Genomic DNA, 17,011 nt, shown 5'->3' with positions numbered 1-17,011 from the left:
AGGTGTTGCCTATGAACAGGAAGGTCCGTGACCACCATCTGGTGGAGAAGCCCTGTGTGCAGGATCATTTACCTCTCTCCCTGGCTTGATCTCCTCCTGCCAAGTGGCTGTCCCTAAACTCAGCAATGGGCTGTTACTCTGGAGGCAAAAGTGCTCTAGAATAACCTGGAAAGTCTCATGAGCATATGCCTGTTTCCCAGAAGTCCTCCAGCTTGGCTCTCCTACCTCAAAAAAATTAGTTATCTATCCCATATGTCTGCATGCCATCTGCCCTTGGGACAAAATACCATTCTTGTCACAGTTAAGCAAACACTGCTCTTTTGCAGGGCTCCTACTTCCTTTCTGGTTTACTGCTGGCCTTTTTATTTGAGGGGAGAAAAGGGAGATGTTTCCAGTTTGGGAATGGAGCGGCAACATTGGTTTCATTTAGTTTTCCTATCCTATTTATTTATTCGGCTTCTCATTCTATAAGTAACCTCCAGAATTAGTGATAGCCATTAATGGATTTATTCACATCTATGGATTTAATATAAAACTACACATTTAAGGTGCCAGGCTCTTACACTTCACAAAAAAAGATCTATACTAATGCAGGTACAGACACACAAGGCAGATGCAGGTACGGAAATCCTGAGGAATTCAGCTAAGACAGTATAGAGGTGAATGGCCCTGTGGAGGCATTTCTTTCTATTTATTTCCCTCAAATAGAGACTTAGCTTAGACTAGCAACTGACTATTGGGTGTCTGAAGTCAGATGAGATGGAGCCTCAGTGTGGTGTTCTTACTTCTAGAAATTCAGAGTTTCTGTCCTTGTTGAAGCTGGTAAGAACTGCCAGTATGAACCTCCTCTAAAATGCTGAGCAAAAGTTGTCTCAAGTTTGGCATCTAATCAATAAAGAACCCCCAAGTGGATCACAGTTTGGGCATAACCTGGGCACTCTAGTTCTATAAATATAAATTGGATGCAGAAAAACTTCTTACTTTTCAAGACTATTCTGCAGATAGATTCTCTAAAGTCATGAAGCACTCAATTGTTGCACTGTTTGGTACTGTAAAACAGAGAGAGACTAAACCAAGAATTTCCCATTCAGTGCAAGGTTTGGGTGTTACTCAATATACACATGAAAAGGGGAAGGAAGAAGCATTCACAATATTGAAGAAAACAGTAGACAGAAAACCTGCTGTTTCTTGAGCAAAGTCATCCCATTCACTGAATCAACCCAAAATCCCATTAAAAATTGGGTATGATTGTTACCCAGGCATATACAGTGTGGTTCCTTGTCCTATTCTGAAAGCTAGACTGTGTAACAAGTTTGAGCGTGCCATGAGCTAACAGATGAAAAGTCCGCATTTCCATGCAGAGTTTGTGGGTTTCACTCCCACTGATGACAACCTGGCAATATGGTTTTAAAGGAAATCATGATGGAAGGATGCAGGAAGTAATGTTGAAGTATCCCGAATTCTATTACCTAACTTCTGAATTCTTCGCTCTGCAGCTTGAAACTCATTCAAATCACTTTTATGTGGATTTGCATATTCATTTTAAGGACTGCTTCTAATACCATAATTAAATAATCAATGGAAAAAGAAAACAACTCAAATGCCCTCCAGACCATATACAGGAGGGAGGTTGTTTGGTTCCTCCCTTAAGTTAACAAGTGTGCATTGGACTTCTCCATGGTGGTGGAACAGATCTTCAAATTTTCTATTGAAAAATAACTGCTTGCATTTGAAGAAACCATTTTTCTTGTTCCGAGATACAAAAGGATATCCTACATCCTTACAACTGGTTCTAATTCAATCTGTTGACACAGTAGCCATATACAGAGGTGGCTTCCTTACTGTGCAAAATAGAAAAGGAATTCAAGTAGAGCGTGCTGTGAATGATCGCAGACAAATGTGGGAGGAAGATGTTGGGGAGAGAACTTTTTGTGTTGTTTATCTGTGAGTAACCTGTGCATGATTAACTATGTTACTTTGTTTTGAGGGAATGACGTGTATTCTTACTCAGTCAAAAATAGACACAATGCCCTACCAGTGTATGTTATTAAATTAAAATAAGGAAACACCATGTGGGATTTCTGTTAAGCTCTCAACATATGAAGAGGGGTTGCAGATTAATTAAAGAGGAAACAATGTGCTGTGCCTCTGTACTCATTTTCTTTTATTTTCAGTCACTCCTACTTAGAGAAGTTTCTGACAGAACAGATGATGGAAAGAAGAGAAGATGTATGGCTTCCACTCATTTCCTATAGAAACTCACTAGTTACGGGTGGTGAAGACGACAGAATGTCTGTTAACAGTGGAAGCAGCAGCAGCAAAGCCTCTTCAGTGAGGAATAAGAAAGGACGACCACCACTCCACAAAAAGAGAGTTGAAGGTTTGTATGGTTTAAGGTTGCCTGGTAGAGGTATTTCTTATTTTGTACATATGTCACAGCTTTCCTTCCTAGGAGCCCTTATGGTTTATCAATTAATGCTGAAATATACGATACATTCTGTATGTAGTAAAAACAAGACATCTGTTCTGCAAATTCCTATCAAGCTTGAACATGTCTTTATGAGAAATACTATCACGAGTCCCTGTTCTTGTTTGTCTTCACGGAGATTTGCAGATTCAGAACTATTAAAAGCTGTTATTGAAGGTGGAAGCAGGAGGTGTTTGTGGAGTTGTCTGCTCTACACCTTTCTTGGTCACGGACTTCTGGTTTTCTGCCTATGCTTCAGTCTGGAGCCATTGTTAGTTAACACGGCGTTAGAGCAAACCCAAGGCAGAAATTCTGATACAGATCTGTGTTTTTGCAGGACCACTGGAGAACACTAAAAAGACACCTTTTTTGTTTAAAATGGTATTGATATCCAGTGTTTGTATTTACTCTTTCTGTGACATCAGGCATGTTCATCAGGAATTTGGCTATGATAGCAAATTTCTTACAAGATTGCATCTGATCCTGGTTAATCTGTATGATGCAGTGTGCACTTTTGTGAATATAAATTTACTGTTTCACTACAGAGTAGGTGTAAGTGGGATCTTTAAACTTCAGGGATTCTTCCAAGGTCAGTAACTACAATAGTAACTCCTCAGTGAGGAATCTAATGCCAATTTGCCTGAATATACAGCAGTTTCCCAAAATTTTATTCAAAAGTTTGTCCATATGCACATCTACAATCAGGTCCATTCTCTACTACAGCTTACTTTGAGCAATACATGCGCACCAAGTCCTTCAGTTTCTTATAGCCAGCCTAAAGTTTAGGTAGACAAAATACTGCTTCCTTTCTTCAGACACTGTTTTGCTTCCTTCTGGATGCCATGATTTTCACAGAACTCAACTGCTGAGGTTTTTTTCTTTTCTCTTGCTACTATTTTCATTCTATTTTATTGTATTCTACCAATATCCTTTTTTTTTTTTTCCTGGGAAGTGTAGTAATGTCTTTGCTTCCCAGTCTTATGACGTAGTTTTTAGGAATTGTTTACCTCATGCTCTTTTGTGTCCTCCTCTTTCAACGATGAATAGAAGGAAGAATGGATTTGCAACACTTTTGATTTTAATACCCCCTTTCTTTGCAACAGTGGTGGTCCTGAATTTTCCACGAACATAACTCACTTAAAATGATGTAGGCCAAATCCATGGTGGTGGTTCAGTTCCTGAAAGATCTGACTGTACAGCAGTTTCCACTGGGAGATCATCTAGCTGAAATATACACTATGCCAAGACTTACTATGGGTCTGACAGGATTCTGACATCTACAGAGGGTATGAGGGTCTGTTTACGTTCTACCAACACCATGTCATCAGAAGACACCCAGGATTTATCTTGCCTTAGGCAGAGTGGGCTGTCACTGTTCACTCCTGTAACCCCAAATTCCCCCGTTAGTAATCTGTGGCCAGAAAACGACTGATGAACACTGCCTCTCCTGGGGTGCTCTTGTGGGTAGGGTATGGGCATGTCCTTTCAATACTACAAATACAGCTCTGGGTCACAGTATAAGATTCAAGGACAACGCGTTTCGAAGTGATTCCCTTCTCCTTTCTTCCTTCCTTAAATTCCTAGATCACTACACAGACCTTCATTACTCATGAATGCTTTGCTGTACAGCCTCAGTATATATAGGTCCAGGACGGATGTTTTAGCCCATAACAGTATAACTGTCTTTTCCTTCATAGATGCCTTCACTGTAGAATTTGACTGCCTGGTAAGATGATAGAACTGAAAAGTAACCAGCAAGTGCTCTCTAATGACAGCAGCAACACAAGCTCTATGGCCTTTCCTTACATCAAAGGATATGCAATGCAAGCACCAAAAGTCTTATTTTAGATATGTATTAATAAAGGACATTTGATACCATATGTTAAAAAAACCCTCACAATAACATAAGCAGTTGGAAGGATGCCACGTACTTAATTTTTGGATGCTTCTTGATGTGTATTACTGATGGTGTTATGCCCTAAGTACACTTCCTTTCGAATCTTGGAAGAAAGCAAGCCAAGAAAACCTGGAGCCAGGTTGTCTGTACTTTTCATGGGAAGACATAGATTTCTGCACAAGCAAGGTCTTATTTTATATGTACCAATAATGAGCTCATGAAATAATCAGAGATTTGATCCTCAGAAATAAGTACTTACTGTTCAGTCATCTGTATAACTTCAGCTATGAAGAACCAGTCTTACAAACAAATTAACTGATGGTCTATACATAGTATGTACACAAATCTTTTTTGGTTTTTTATCTTTACATCTTTTTATAACTCCTCCAGAATTCCTACCTTTAATCTTAATCTGGCAGTACAGTTACAACGTTGGCCCTCTCTTTAAATCCTACTAAGACTTTTTTTTTTTCTTTAATTTCCACTCTAAAGGAACTAAAACAAGGGCAAGGTCGCTACAGAAACTATCCTAGCATCAAAGAACCAAAACTAGTCCCCTATGGTTTGTTTCTCACCTAAATCCCACATATATTGGGTTCAACAGACTGTCTGGGTTGGAGAACATTCCTTGTTGCTACTGAAAGTAAATCTGCTCTGTGATGTTTCTTCACAGTGCCTTAAGGAAATCAAACATAAATGGGATTAAAACAAAAAAATCCCTAACATAAAAAGGGTTCAAAGGTAAGTTCAGGAATAAATAGGTAAATTTTTAGACAACTTTTATGCCCAAAGGGTAATAAAAGGTGTAGGAAAAGTTACAAGATCCATTGAGATCCCCATCTGCTTTCTCACCACACATTTCCTTCTGTTAGTATATCTGTGATCTTGTCTTCTCCTCTCTTGTCATCTTCCCTGTCTTTCACTCACTCCAGCAACTTCTGTTTTTTTCTACATGTCTCTTGCCTACACACTTGTCTGCTCTATCACATTCTCCTCAAGTCCCCCCTCTTCCTTCCTCTCTGGTTTGCTCCCTTCACAATAGGAGCACAGCATCCCACGTACACCTTCAGTCACCTTCCCACCTTCATTCCTCCTCTTGCTCTAAACTCTGAATATGCTGTCTGATCCAAGTTATTATTTAGAGCTCACACCAGCCAGACTACTTCTCTTACTTAAAATGCCCCCTCTGTACTCCACTGAAATGGTTCTGACTGAAGTTTCTAAAGATCTATGCTGACCAGATTTGGGTTTTATGCTCCACCCTCAACTTTGTATTTAACTATATCTTGGTTGCTGTATACCTATGAGATTAATAGTCTTATATTTAGATTGTAAGCTCATTAATTGGGAATTATGTTTGTTATATGTGTGCAAGATACCCAGCAATTCAGGTAGTGCTGCAATATGGTATTTGTTTCCAATGATTTTTGTTTATTTGTTAAGTATTCTACTTCAAATTGTTGCTATTGCTGGGAATAGCCGGTAGTAATCCTTCCTTGAAAGAACACAAAATAAAATTAGAGCTGAAAGACTTACCGTTTCAAGCATTTACCCAGTTAATCTCTTAAAAGCACGCTTGTTTTAAAAGATACTAAACTGTTGAAAATACAGATTTGGAGAAGGTGCTGCAACTAAAATTAACTGTATCAAAGTGTGTCAGCAGATGGAAGGCTCCCGTTACTCATGTAAGGTATTCATTCAGTGAGTTGGCTGAACAAATCCTGAAGGCGGTAATACTGCACTGCATAGTATCAGAAATGCGTCAGTAATTTTAATGTTCTTTTTCTAGATGAGAGTCTAGAAGGCTCATGGCTGAGCAGGAATGAAAACATACATACTCCAGGGACACTGCAAGCACCGCAGCTCACCTCAACTGTCTTGAGGGAGAACACTAGACAAATGGGAGAGCAGATCCAGGAGCACGAGTCGGAGCAGGGATCTGAACAAGATTTTTTACACAAGTAAGTGTTGGAATTTTAGCATCAAATAGCGTGAGCCAGGCAAAGGAGTTGCATATTATTTATACAGGTAGTCTTAGTCTGTGGCTCCATATATGTAGTGGTTATTTGCAAAAACAACTGGAAGTGTCTTGGCTATAGCTCAGCAATACTTTGATTATTTTCACTTCCCAGGAAAAACATGTTGTAGTAAAATCATGGTAGAAATTCCTTATGTTAAAATTCTCTAGTAGCATAACTGTGCAATTATGGTGAAATCTTCCTAGTGTTTGTGCCCCCAGGTTGCATTGAACTGTTCCTCTAAAAGACCTGTTAGATGTTCTCTTTTCTTTCCCTCTGCCCTGTGTCATAGTACAGTACGTTCTCCAGATATCCTAACTGATTTCTTGTAAATTAACTCTTCAATCCAATTCCAGCTGCTGAGCTAGTAATTCCTGTTCCTGGGGTAATTGCCTGCAGGCAATTTTATTTTGCCCTAAATTATATATACTTTTCATCACGCAACTCCCATTTTATCACCTCCATTTAGAGGGAAAAAATGTTGGTTATTATCTGTCAGTAGTTTAAGAATAGAAAGTCTTCAGAGAATGCTATTATGTGCTATTTCTATTAATTTGAAGATACAGAATAACAATATCTGTTTTGGAGGCTATTTTTATAACTTTTATAGCCAAATGTACTGATCTGATTTACCTGTATAGAAAAGTCATATTATGCTGGCCAGATGAATCAGGTTTCTACCAGTGTAGTATAGCATAAAATAGCCAGATTATGCCTCTTGGTTTTCTTCCAGCTTTTGTCCATCATGCTTTTCTTGATCCACGTTCCCCAGCTTCCCAGTCTTCCCTGATGTGCACTCACCCTGCTCAATCCTAAACTTTACTGCTTCATCCTGCATTCTGTAATCATAGTGTTCTCTAAACAGAAATAATTAGTAATGGTGATTTTGCCTGGGAAGGTAAAATGTTCTCCAGTCTGAAGTGACAAGGATATATGTATACCACCATGTTGTACATATAAGCTATTAAGTTTGCCAATTTGTGACTATAGGCACTCAAAAAATCTGAGCAACTTTAAAGAAATGTACTCTTTTGAAAGCATAACCTATTCTTCTCCCTTGCTTGTGCGTGTAACTTGCACAGGCATCAGCACTGCAACCAATTAAACCTTGATATGATCCAGTAACCAGTGCCCGCTACAAGAGATACTTGCAGCTCAGCTGGCTACAAATACCTATTAATTTTTGGAGCACATAATATTTGGCATTTCAATAAATGAGTTCAGCCAACTTTCTTTCCCCATATTAACCATATAACATCACCGTAAGAGACAGGGTTGCAGGCTAGCTAGGCTGCTTCATGCTGCAGATGGGGATATGCATGGTCCTGCCCAAAGGCCTAAGATGGGCTTAAGTGTTCCCAGCTGGCGCTGTCTGGAAGGAAGGAGGTGTAAACAGGCATGTAAATGGGCGAACACAAGGCAAGCCTGGGCATGGATTTCCTCACCTACACAGTTCAGGTGGGCAGGGGATCCCAGCTGGCTACCAAGAAAGCACAGCCGAGGAAGAGCTCCTGTTCACGTCAGTCCCAGAACATCTTTTCACCTTGGTCCCATGGCATGTGAGGTCTGCATTCATGTCTCTTACTTGCTGTTCTGGTCAGGGATTTACCTCCCCATCTCCTGCCTCCCTGGGTGTTGCCATAACTTCCCAGATTTATAAGGAAGATGATGTGGCTCTTGATTTCTCCTTAAAATTTTTCTACTCTACAGTAAAAACAAAGAAAATTGCTGAAGCAGAACTTTCTTTTTGACCCTCTCTGATCTCACCTATCACTAAGCTAAATATCTCTCTGTGAACATTTAATTATTTATGGAAAATGGGACAGCTTCCAGTCACCGTGTTTTTACTCCTGAGCCTGACAAGGAGGCACTGCCTTAAGCTGTGGGAGAATCTTCAACTCTTCGAGGGGTGGTGGGCAGGGAGGAAGTTGAACCAGGCTTTTCACCCTGGGTTTGAACCTCTGTTTTGCCTATCTCAGGTGAATGCTGCGAGCAGAGAACTGTTGAGCAGAGGCAGATAGCATCACTCTCCTCTGTTACTTTCAAGGAGTTGGATTCCACACAGAAGTTCACAGTGTGAACAGACAGTGGAGAATCCTTTCCTTTCAGCCTGGAGTTAGCTGCCACACATATTTCCTACAGGTCAGCTTAGAGCGAAAACATAAAATAAATACAGAGCAGTCAGTTGCTGAACTAATGGGGTTAATCCATGTCCAGAAGAATATTGCGTTCTAGGTTGTTTCCACATGGGTTATGCCAGTTTATTATGTCAATCTTATTAGGGTACAAGACTGCATACTAAAATAAAAACTGGTGTTGCTCTTGAAGAGCTGCACCCAGTTTACTGCTATTTCCTTGTGCTGCAATGCACAAATCATAGCAAATGCATTGCTGTCTACTACTGGATTTAAGTGGTATAAAAAGTACAGCCTTTAAGGTACTTACATGAGGATAAGTTACTGGACGCTTAAGTCGATCAGGGTATGTATTTAAAAGCAATTTATTTTTCGCGTTGTGTGACATTTTTGTTTTAAAATGTGTGTCAGTTATTCATTTGGATTTGTTCTTGCTCATATTTTGCCTGATCTAAGACAGTGAAGTAGGATTTAATAAAATGAATTTTAGAAGTGCTCCCACTTCAGGTGCATGTCACTCTAATGAATGAGTGATGTTAGCATTTGATGCAGCTGTTCTTATTACAACAATTAATGGCGCTTTTTTTGTGCACATACAGTGAGAAAAGTTGTGGAAGGGAATCCAGAAGACGTGTACAATGATGGATGTGATTTAAGTATCTTAATCTGAAGCATGGTCAGACACAAAACTTGAGGAGATACTGTCTAAAAATAGCCAACTCAAAATTGTTAAGTCATAATGCTGCTTTGTGTTTGTTAGTCCCCAGATGCAGATATCTTGGTTGGGCCAACAGAAGCTAGAAGATTTAAATCGAAAGGACAGGACAGGAATGAACTACATGAAAGGGAGAACTGGCGTAAGGCATGCAGTGTAAGTGTTCAGAGCATCCTTGTCTCCAGATCAGAACCATTTTAGATGACAATGCTGCATTTTAAATGCTACCTTTTCTGGGCTGTTGCCTGTAATTTCTGTGACATTTTAATGCTTGTTAATGAAGGCAGAATAACAGCTTTGTAATGTTGGAACAGCCTTAAACTGTTCCCATTTCAGGGGGTTTCCACGATTTGTCTGTTAAGTAATTCCCCATGAACTCTTCCAAGTTGTTGTCCAGTCTTCCCGTGAACCTGTTTATGCTTCTTTCAACCACATCACCTTTTGCCAAGGTGTCCCACTGGGCAGCTAATGGAGGGAACACACATGGGTGAATGCTGAAGCATTCTGTTGTACAAGGTGCTACGTGCTCTGGTGCCGATCCAAGCAAGTCTTTCAGTGCATAAGGACTTTTCAGGATGGGGGACAGAGTCTCCAGTGAGATCAGGTCCTTACAGTGTTAGAAACTGGTCTTGGATTCACTGCTGGATTTCCTGGGATTTACCAGGGATCCTGGCGAACAGTGTAACTCCTTTTTGTAAAAGGGCAAGCAAACACAGTGAGATTATTGCCCTTTTCTTGTTAGGGACAAATATAGTTGCTGTTTATAATGATATTACAGGGGACTTCCTGCTTTAGCCTCTGCAAGAGTTAGGTTTGTTTTTACGTAAGATTTTCTTCCAGTTTATATTATAGAAAGCATGCTGGCTTTATTCTCAACATAAGGTTTTATGTGAGGGCATTAAGGGATAGGATTTGTGCTTTCTTTTTAATGACCAAGATCATGGTTGGGAAATTTAAATGCCTGGAAATGACTTTTTCATTCTCTTTATTTAATCAGACGAGGTCTAATGGAAGATGACGCTGAGCCTATCTTTGAAGATGTAATGATGTCCTCACGAGGTCAGCTAGAGGATATGAACGAAGAATTTGAGGACACAATGGTCATTGATCTGGTCAGTAAATCATATTAATAGCAAGTTTAAAACAGATGAAAAATAATTTAAAAGGAATTTTGGAAGCGCAAACAAAAAATTCCAAAATTTTGAGCGCGATTTCCTGTTGTCTGAATGTGAAAGAGCGGAAATGATCCAAATACTTGCTAGAACCTACAGCTGCAGACTTGGGCCCAATTGATTATTTTTTTTTAATATAAACACAAGGAGCGTTGCTTAGCACTATTCCTCTAATATTCTGGACTCGGGCAGTAGCAAGTGTCTGGAGCACCATTGTGCACCTGGGAGTTGTGAGCCTGTGAGAATCAGGTTATGATGTACAGCATATCAATCATCAATCAGGTGTGTCAGTGCAGCCCTTTTAGAGGAGCGCTGAAGAAGTAGCTGATCTGACTCACCGTGCAGTCAGCCAAGGGCAGAAGGAGTGCTGGTTGGGGACAGAGCTGAGACCAGCTCACCCCATCCGAAAATTGCACAAAGCTGCCTGCTTGGCCTCGTGGAGTACAAATGGACTCTCCAAGATCCGTACCAGTGTTTGATTCCAGTTGTTAGTTGGCGTTATGAAGAGTTTGGAAACGGTATGATCTAAAGGTATTCTAGATGGTGTTTCCTTCCCTGTGCCAGCGTCACAGCCATCACTCACTCTTTTGCTGACGCGGCTCTTTTTGCAGCCACACCATGGTCAAACTGATACAGCCAAGTTGCTTCTCTTTTTCTGTTCCCTGGTTGCTTTGATTTCTGGGAGGTGGGTGGACCTTAAGGGGATCCTTAATCAAGGTCTGGTTAGTTTACAGCCATACACAGAGTTGTGCTGGGACAGTGGACGGGAGAGCAGGCAGTAGTGGGCAGGCGTGAGGCAATACCTGACAGTGGAATTGCTCCCAAACAGGTCATATCATCAGATGGCAACCTCGGGTCCTTTCATGGTAATGTACTGACTACAGGCAGGATTTGCTTTGTAGAGGTTAAAACCTTCCTAGCCTCTCCATTCCAAATGAATGCTTTCCTTGTAAAACGGGAAAAAGGATCAGTTTGCATTGTACACTTCACCGTTTTTATGCTTTTCTATTTCTCCTTTCATACCCAAACAATAAGGCATAGGTTACTTTAGGACTAGGCTATAATGTCTCGGAAAGAAAATTTAGGCAATAACTCAGTTACTGCTGCTGAATACTGAGGTTATTACTAGCATTCAAGTGATTATCAAGTAAATAAAATCTCTTTTACTGGTAATCCAAGGCAAGGAAATGAAGGAATTGATGAAGCCAGTGAAGCTCACATTTACTCTTATGTTTCCAGGGAGGGACAACACAAAAGGTTTAATCCTCAGAAATAATATGACATTTTTTGACCATGTCAGAGCTGGAGTTTCACCATAAATTTAAGGAGCATAAAGACAGTTAAAAGACAGTTTTTATGCCATCTGGCCTACAGTCCTAATACAGGAACATCATTAAGTCAGCAAGAGCCTTAAGCAAGCCCTTAGCTATGAGCACAGACTTAAAATGACTTCAGAATCCCTCAGCTTTTAGCCCATTCCTTAAACAAAACATGAATTTAAGAAATGCCCATCTATGTCAGGACCTCCATTTGTATCGGAGCTTTCACAAAAATCCATGCAAAGCTGCTCTGTAAAGGAACAGGTAACCATGTTAGTACCCATTAGCTGTAGAGCCACACAAATCCTTTACAGCCAGGTAACGGATGGGATGTTCTAAAATGGCTGACTCCTCTTTTTAGCCACCTTCAAGAAACCGTCGAGAACGGGCTGAACTGAGGCCAGACTTCTTTGACTCCGCAGCTATCATTGAGGATGATTCAGTAAGGCTTTACTAGTATTGTTTCCTGTTTATCTGAGGTTCTTTTTGATTATCATTACACCCAATTAATTAATCTTTTAAATCATTTTTCTAGGGATTTGGAATGCCTATGTTCTGAAGTCTGGTGAAGACATTTTACAAATTTGGAACTCTATTGTTTAGAGCTAGAGGCCTATATACTGTGATAGCTTGTATGAAAACCACATTTTTGATGTGATACGGTTTGATTTTTAACCAAATGATTGAGGTCAATCCCTTTTTGTAGTGACAGAAAGAAGAGGAACTTCTTAATGACACAAAGGAATGTTGGCCAATCCAGTCACCTCAGAAGGGCTGACCTAAAAAATCATTTGTATCCCTGTTCTTGACTGTCCTAATACAGATTTTTTTTTTTTTTTTCCTGGATGAGGAAGAAGTTTTAAATTGTTAAGACAGCTGTCGGAATAAACACTGTTCTACATATGTTTTCTGAAAACAACATTGAGTGAAAACAGAACTTTTTAACTTTATTTTTCTGCTGTACAATTTAAAACAGTTTTAACATTTGCCTTTTTATGTTTTAAAAGCTAGCCATTTTTATTAAACCTATGCCTATCAGCCATTGACTAGCAATGATGCTATAAGCAGGTCATTCTGGCTACAGAAAAGTGTTTTTGAACACACTGGATTTGATTAACATTATGGTACGCTTATATCCTCTCATAGGCATTGAGAAGAACACTCTTATAGAAGAGGTTAGAATTCTAATGATGTGCATCTCTGCCAAAAAATTTCAGATTCTGATATGATAAACCCAGATTTTATACTCTTGAGAAGATTTATTTTTATTTATAATGGGACATAAAGTAAGAGATGTCCATGAAGCCACTTTTCCAACAGATGCTGTGTAACATTCATTTTATATAGCACATGGGGACACAAAAACAGTAAATTTTCTATTGGTACTTGCTCTGTGCATTTTTAGCAACTTATACCAGCAAATAAAGTATTCTCAGTAAAACACACAAATGGTTCTCAAGTAATCACTTTGCTGTTTTTACTACCTACTTCAAGCCCTGCCAACCCAAGGTACATAAACAGCAACTTTCCTATTAAAAAAAAATAATTCAAGGGTGGGGGAAAGGAATCACTTTAGCATACTAAAAGCAATTTTAACTGTACCATAAAAAAAAGTCTACTTTCCATGCCGTAAATACCCTTTAGCGCTATTTTTGTAAATTAATTTTGCCAGTTAGAAGTACTGTATGTGCTGCATAGAAATTTGTGCTTAGATGGTGAAGTTCTTAAGCTTACAATGGAATACAGCTACATTTTCAGTGTTAACTGTGCATATTAAGAGTAATTCTTTGGGAAAAAAAAATACGATTTTTCAAAAAAGTTAAAAAAGTCAAAAAAAACCCAAACCCCCAAAGCATTCTCAGCTAATTCATTGTAATAAGAGATTTTTCAATGTCTTCAATAATTTGGAATTTCATTACGCTTCGATTTTATGACTCTGCCTAGTAGCTGCTACTTAGTTAAGACTGGCCTAATATTGGAGGTGCTGGCCATCCACAACTTGCACTGACTCTACTATCTCTTAAGAATCAGCCCCAAAATGTTAATCTTCCTTTCTGCATTCTAATATTAGCATTCGAGATGAGATACAAAGCAGATTGACCCACTTGGAGCACAGCCATTTTAGAGGTGCTTTTTTTTTAGCAACTGCAAAATAATCACGGAGCTTTTTTCTGTTATGAGCTTATTGAAAAACAAACCAACATTAACACCCAGTGCTTACTTGCTGGGAGGGAAAAGAATCTGATTTTAAAAACAAACCAGCATTTCACTCAGCTGAGGTTTGTTTCTTACAACATGTGCAGTTCTCAAACATGGTTGCCAAAAATGTTTGACTAGGTAATTCAGCCATTTTTCAGATGTCAGTTGGGTAATGTATAAAACCTGAGAAGTAGCTGGAACTTTATAAAATCACGTTACCTCCCTTCCTCTTCTGTCCACCCCAAAAGTAACAGGGGTGGGCAGGAAAGGCTGCATTAAATTGTCATCACAATTATTCTGTGAGCATAGTAGCATAATAAATGCTGCCTGGTTTGAGTCATAGTCTCAGACGAACCTTGTGCTTCACAGTCCTCTGTGTGGAAAACTGATTCCTAATTTAACATTGTAGAATACTGTATAACAAACATTTATTATCACGGTACCTGCAATGGGTTTCCAGTTCAGTTTGCAGTCAATAGGTTTTTGTATTATGAGTGTCTCCTTGATTGGTTTTGCTAGTAATTCTGTAAATTGTACATTTACAATATGAGGTTTTTTTTTTCCTTTTGTACAATTTAAAACTGATGCTTCACCTTTCATTTAATAAACTATTCAAAATCATGAGTATGATGAGCACCCTCTTCACTATAACTTTCCTTTAAATGCTGGTTTAGACCATCACATCTTGTCATCCCATTTATTAGTAGCCAAAGGAAATACTGAAAGGTAGTTCTCATGTAGTCCAGGCTTCACAACCAGATTCCATTACAGCTACCTTACCCATTCAGCCTCAGAGCAAAGGAAAACCCTGTCTTGGCTTTTGTTGGTTTTTTTCCCTCCACTGTGGTATCTTTTTGGTTGATCTGGGAGGTTTCATTGTGAGGTTGCTGTAAATCTGATAAGTCATCACACAAGTTGGGAGAGTTGCATTGTTAAAATTGTTTGAACTGTCACAAATTTTGAGAAAAATTTCACTCTCCTGCCCTGTACATCTGAAGTGAACTGGACCACATGGGAAGAAATGGAAGTGGTAAAGGCTTGGAAGGTCTAACAACCAGCTGGGCTAAATGAAGTTTTACAGATTCCTGAAACAAAATGTCCTTTTGTTATTCCCATGTCTCAGAAAGAAAGGTGCTATTTTTGTCCAACCCATGAATGATTTCATCTCTGTAGCACTAAAGAAAACTGACTTATTTATCATCTGGCCCACTTCCTAAAGAAAAATCATCTGAGTCAGAAAAAGTAACAAGATGCAGCATGTGAGGAGCAGGGATAGGATTCAAGGTCTGAACTGCACTCTAGGACTGCTCCCGAGACACAGACCGAACGCTGAATCTCCAGCTGCCTGTAAGTTATGCTCAACTCCTGATGCACTGTGGAACACAGTAACTAACTAACTAACTTGTCATGCTTCTAAGTGCAAGGGCTGCTCTACGTTGAAAGGATTTTATTTTATATCTATTGTTTCTGCAGGTGACTGGAATTCAAGAGAATCTTGAGTAGCATGGTCAGATCAGCTTTCCAGTGTGTCTCCAAAGCACTGTGCTGGTAGAGCAACTGACTGCTTGGAAATCGAGATGATGTAAAAGCCAAATTCTTGTGCTGGCAATGCATAGAAGAGAGGAGGAAGTCTATAGAACTAATGAGGTTAGGAAACAAGAAAGGTACTTTTTTCTTTGTGACAGTGACAATTGGTTTCTCATTTAGTGTCTCCTCCTGACTCTGGGCAGGCTGAAGAAACTGTGCATATTGCTTCACTTAACGCAGCTTTTGCCTCTGAACTTGGGACAGCCACCAGCCACTCTCTCAGCTACTAATTACCTTTGAAAAATCCTCTTGGTCCTTACAAACACTTGACTACACCTTTTCTCGCAGTTCACTAAGAACTTACTTCACAGCAATGACACCCAACATAGTAACATTTCAGTTTACCTTCCCTTGTTGCAGCCAGCTCTGTTCCCTACAGCAGCAGGTAAGGGCACCTGCTTGGAGAGAGTGTTTCTGCTGAGATACAACCAGGTACATTCATGCAGGTAGCGTAAATGTGTGTGCACCCAGGGTAGATGGTGCATCTGTAACCTGAATGCACTGCCTCTAGCTGTTTTTTTATTACAAAAACCTGTGGAGCTGGGACTTGTACTTGAAATGTTCCTTGTGTACTGTGTTTTCAGCTGATTTTTAGTTGTGGCCTTTCCCCCCCACCCCCCACCCCCACCCCAGGTACAGGCTCCAAGCTCCATGGCTGTACTCACTAGGGCACCGGCTGCCCTGACCTGGGAAGGGATGCTACGTGGAAGTTGCCATCTTATCTTTCTTCCACTTCAGGCACGTGCTCCAGGAGTGAACAGAAGCAGCTGCAGCATGCAGGTAGGGTAGTTCTCTGTCTCATTTTACAGTGCCATTAATTACTGAGGTTACTTAGAACAGACAGGTCGTTACAGGACTTCACGTGCTTGGCAGCTGTTTGCAGTAGTGCTAAACATGACAGTAGCTGGTATTTGCTACCTTCTGGGGCTGTAGTTAAAATGCAGCTTCTAATGAGCAGTGTGAGCACAGGGCCCAGGGCTGATCAGCAGTTAACACCTACTGCAGTGGTTCCTTGCAAGTCTGGCAAATAATCACAGAAAAAATTAGGCTGGAAGGGGCCTCTGGAGCTCTCTATTTCAACCCTCTGCTGAGGGAGAAAAGCCCCCCACGCTCAGAGAGAATAATTTTTATGTCCCACCAGAATGCCCTTTTTTCCCATTTGGGTGCATTGTCTCTTGCCCTTCAAGGGGAGGCTGCCTCCATCTTCTCTCTCCCACCTGTGCCTACAGCCTGGAGGTCACTGATACCAACCTGAGACCCAGCATTGCTGCAGTCAGCACATAAAAGTTTCAACTTGGGCCAGTCTAGCAGAAGAACAGAACAGGTTAGTCTGAGATCAGCAAAGCCTGGAGTCCAGTGCACTGAAATCCAAGCTCAGGATTTTTCTCCCTGTGAGTCTGTGGTGCAGGAAGCAGAGTCTGACTCCAAAGGTGGACCCAGGGCTAGACTTGAGCCCCACAGGAGTCTGACTTCTCAGCAGTGTGAGGTAGCTGCAGCTCTGC

At 40.2% G+C, this 17,011-nt stretch overlaps 1 protein-coding gene across 8 annotated transcripts in view; it reads left to right on the top strand.

Annotated features, from left to right (window-relative positions):
- The window catches only part of STAG1 (STAG1 cohesin complex component), a 202,188-nt gene extending 187,642 nt beyond the window's left edge, over positions 1-14,546 (top strand). For all 8 annotated transcript variants that reach the window (XM_069791855.1, XM_069791854.1, XM_069791852.1 and 5 more), the window contains 6 exons: positions 2,175-2,380; positions 6,154-6,325; positions 9,278-9,388; positions 10,230-10,344; positions 12,085-12,165; positions 12,259-14,546. In XM_069791855.1, the coding sequence (XP_069647956.1) occupies positions 2,175-2,380; positions 6,154-6,325; positions 9,278-9,388; positions 10,230-10,344; positions 12,085-12,165; positions 12,259-12,282 (709 nt within the window). In that variant the 3' untranslated portion in view covers positions 12,283-14,546. The remainder of the gene's footprint in view (positions 1-2,174; positions 2,381-6,153; positions 6,326-9,277; positions 9,389-10,229; positions 10,345-12,084; positions 12,166-12,258) is intronic.
- Positions 14,547-17,011: the final 2,465 nt, after the last annotated feature.

This window comes from Haliaeetus albicilla, chromosome 9, assembly GCF_947461875.1.
Source record: "Haliaeetus albicilla chromosome 9, bHalAlb1.1, whole genome shotgun sequence".
In the NCBI taxonomy this organism is placed as follows: domain Eukaryota; kingdom Metazoa; phylum Chordata; class Aves; order Accipitriformes; family Accipitridae; genus Haliaeetus; species Haliaeetus albicilla.
Note: the sequence above shows the minus strand (reverse complement) of the source record. Positions and strands in the feature narration are given on the sequence as shown.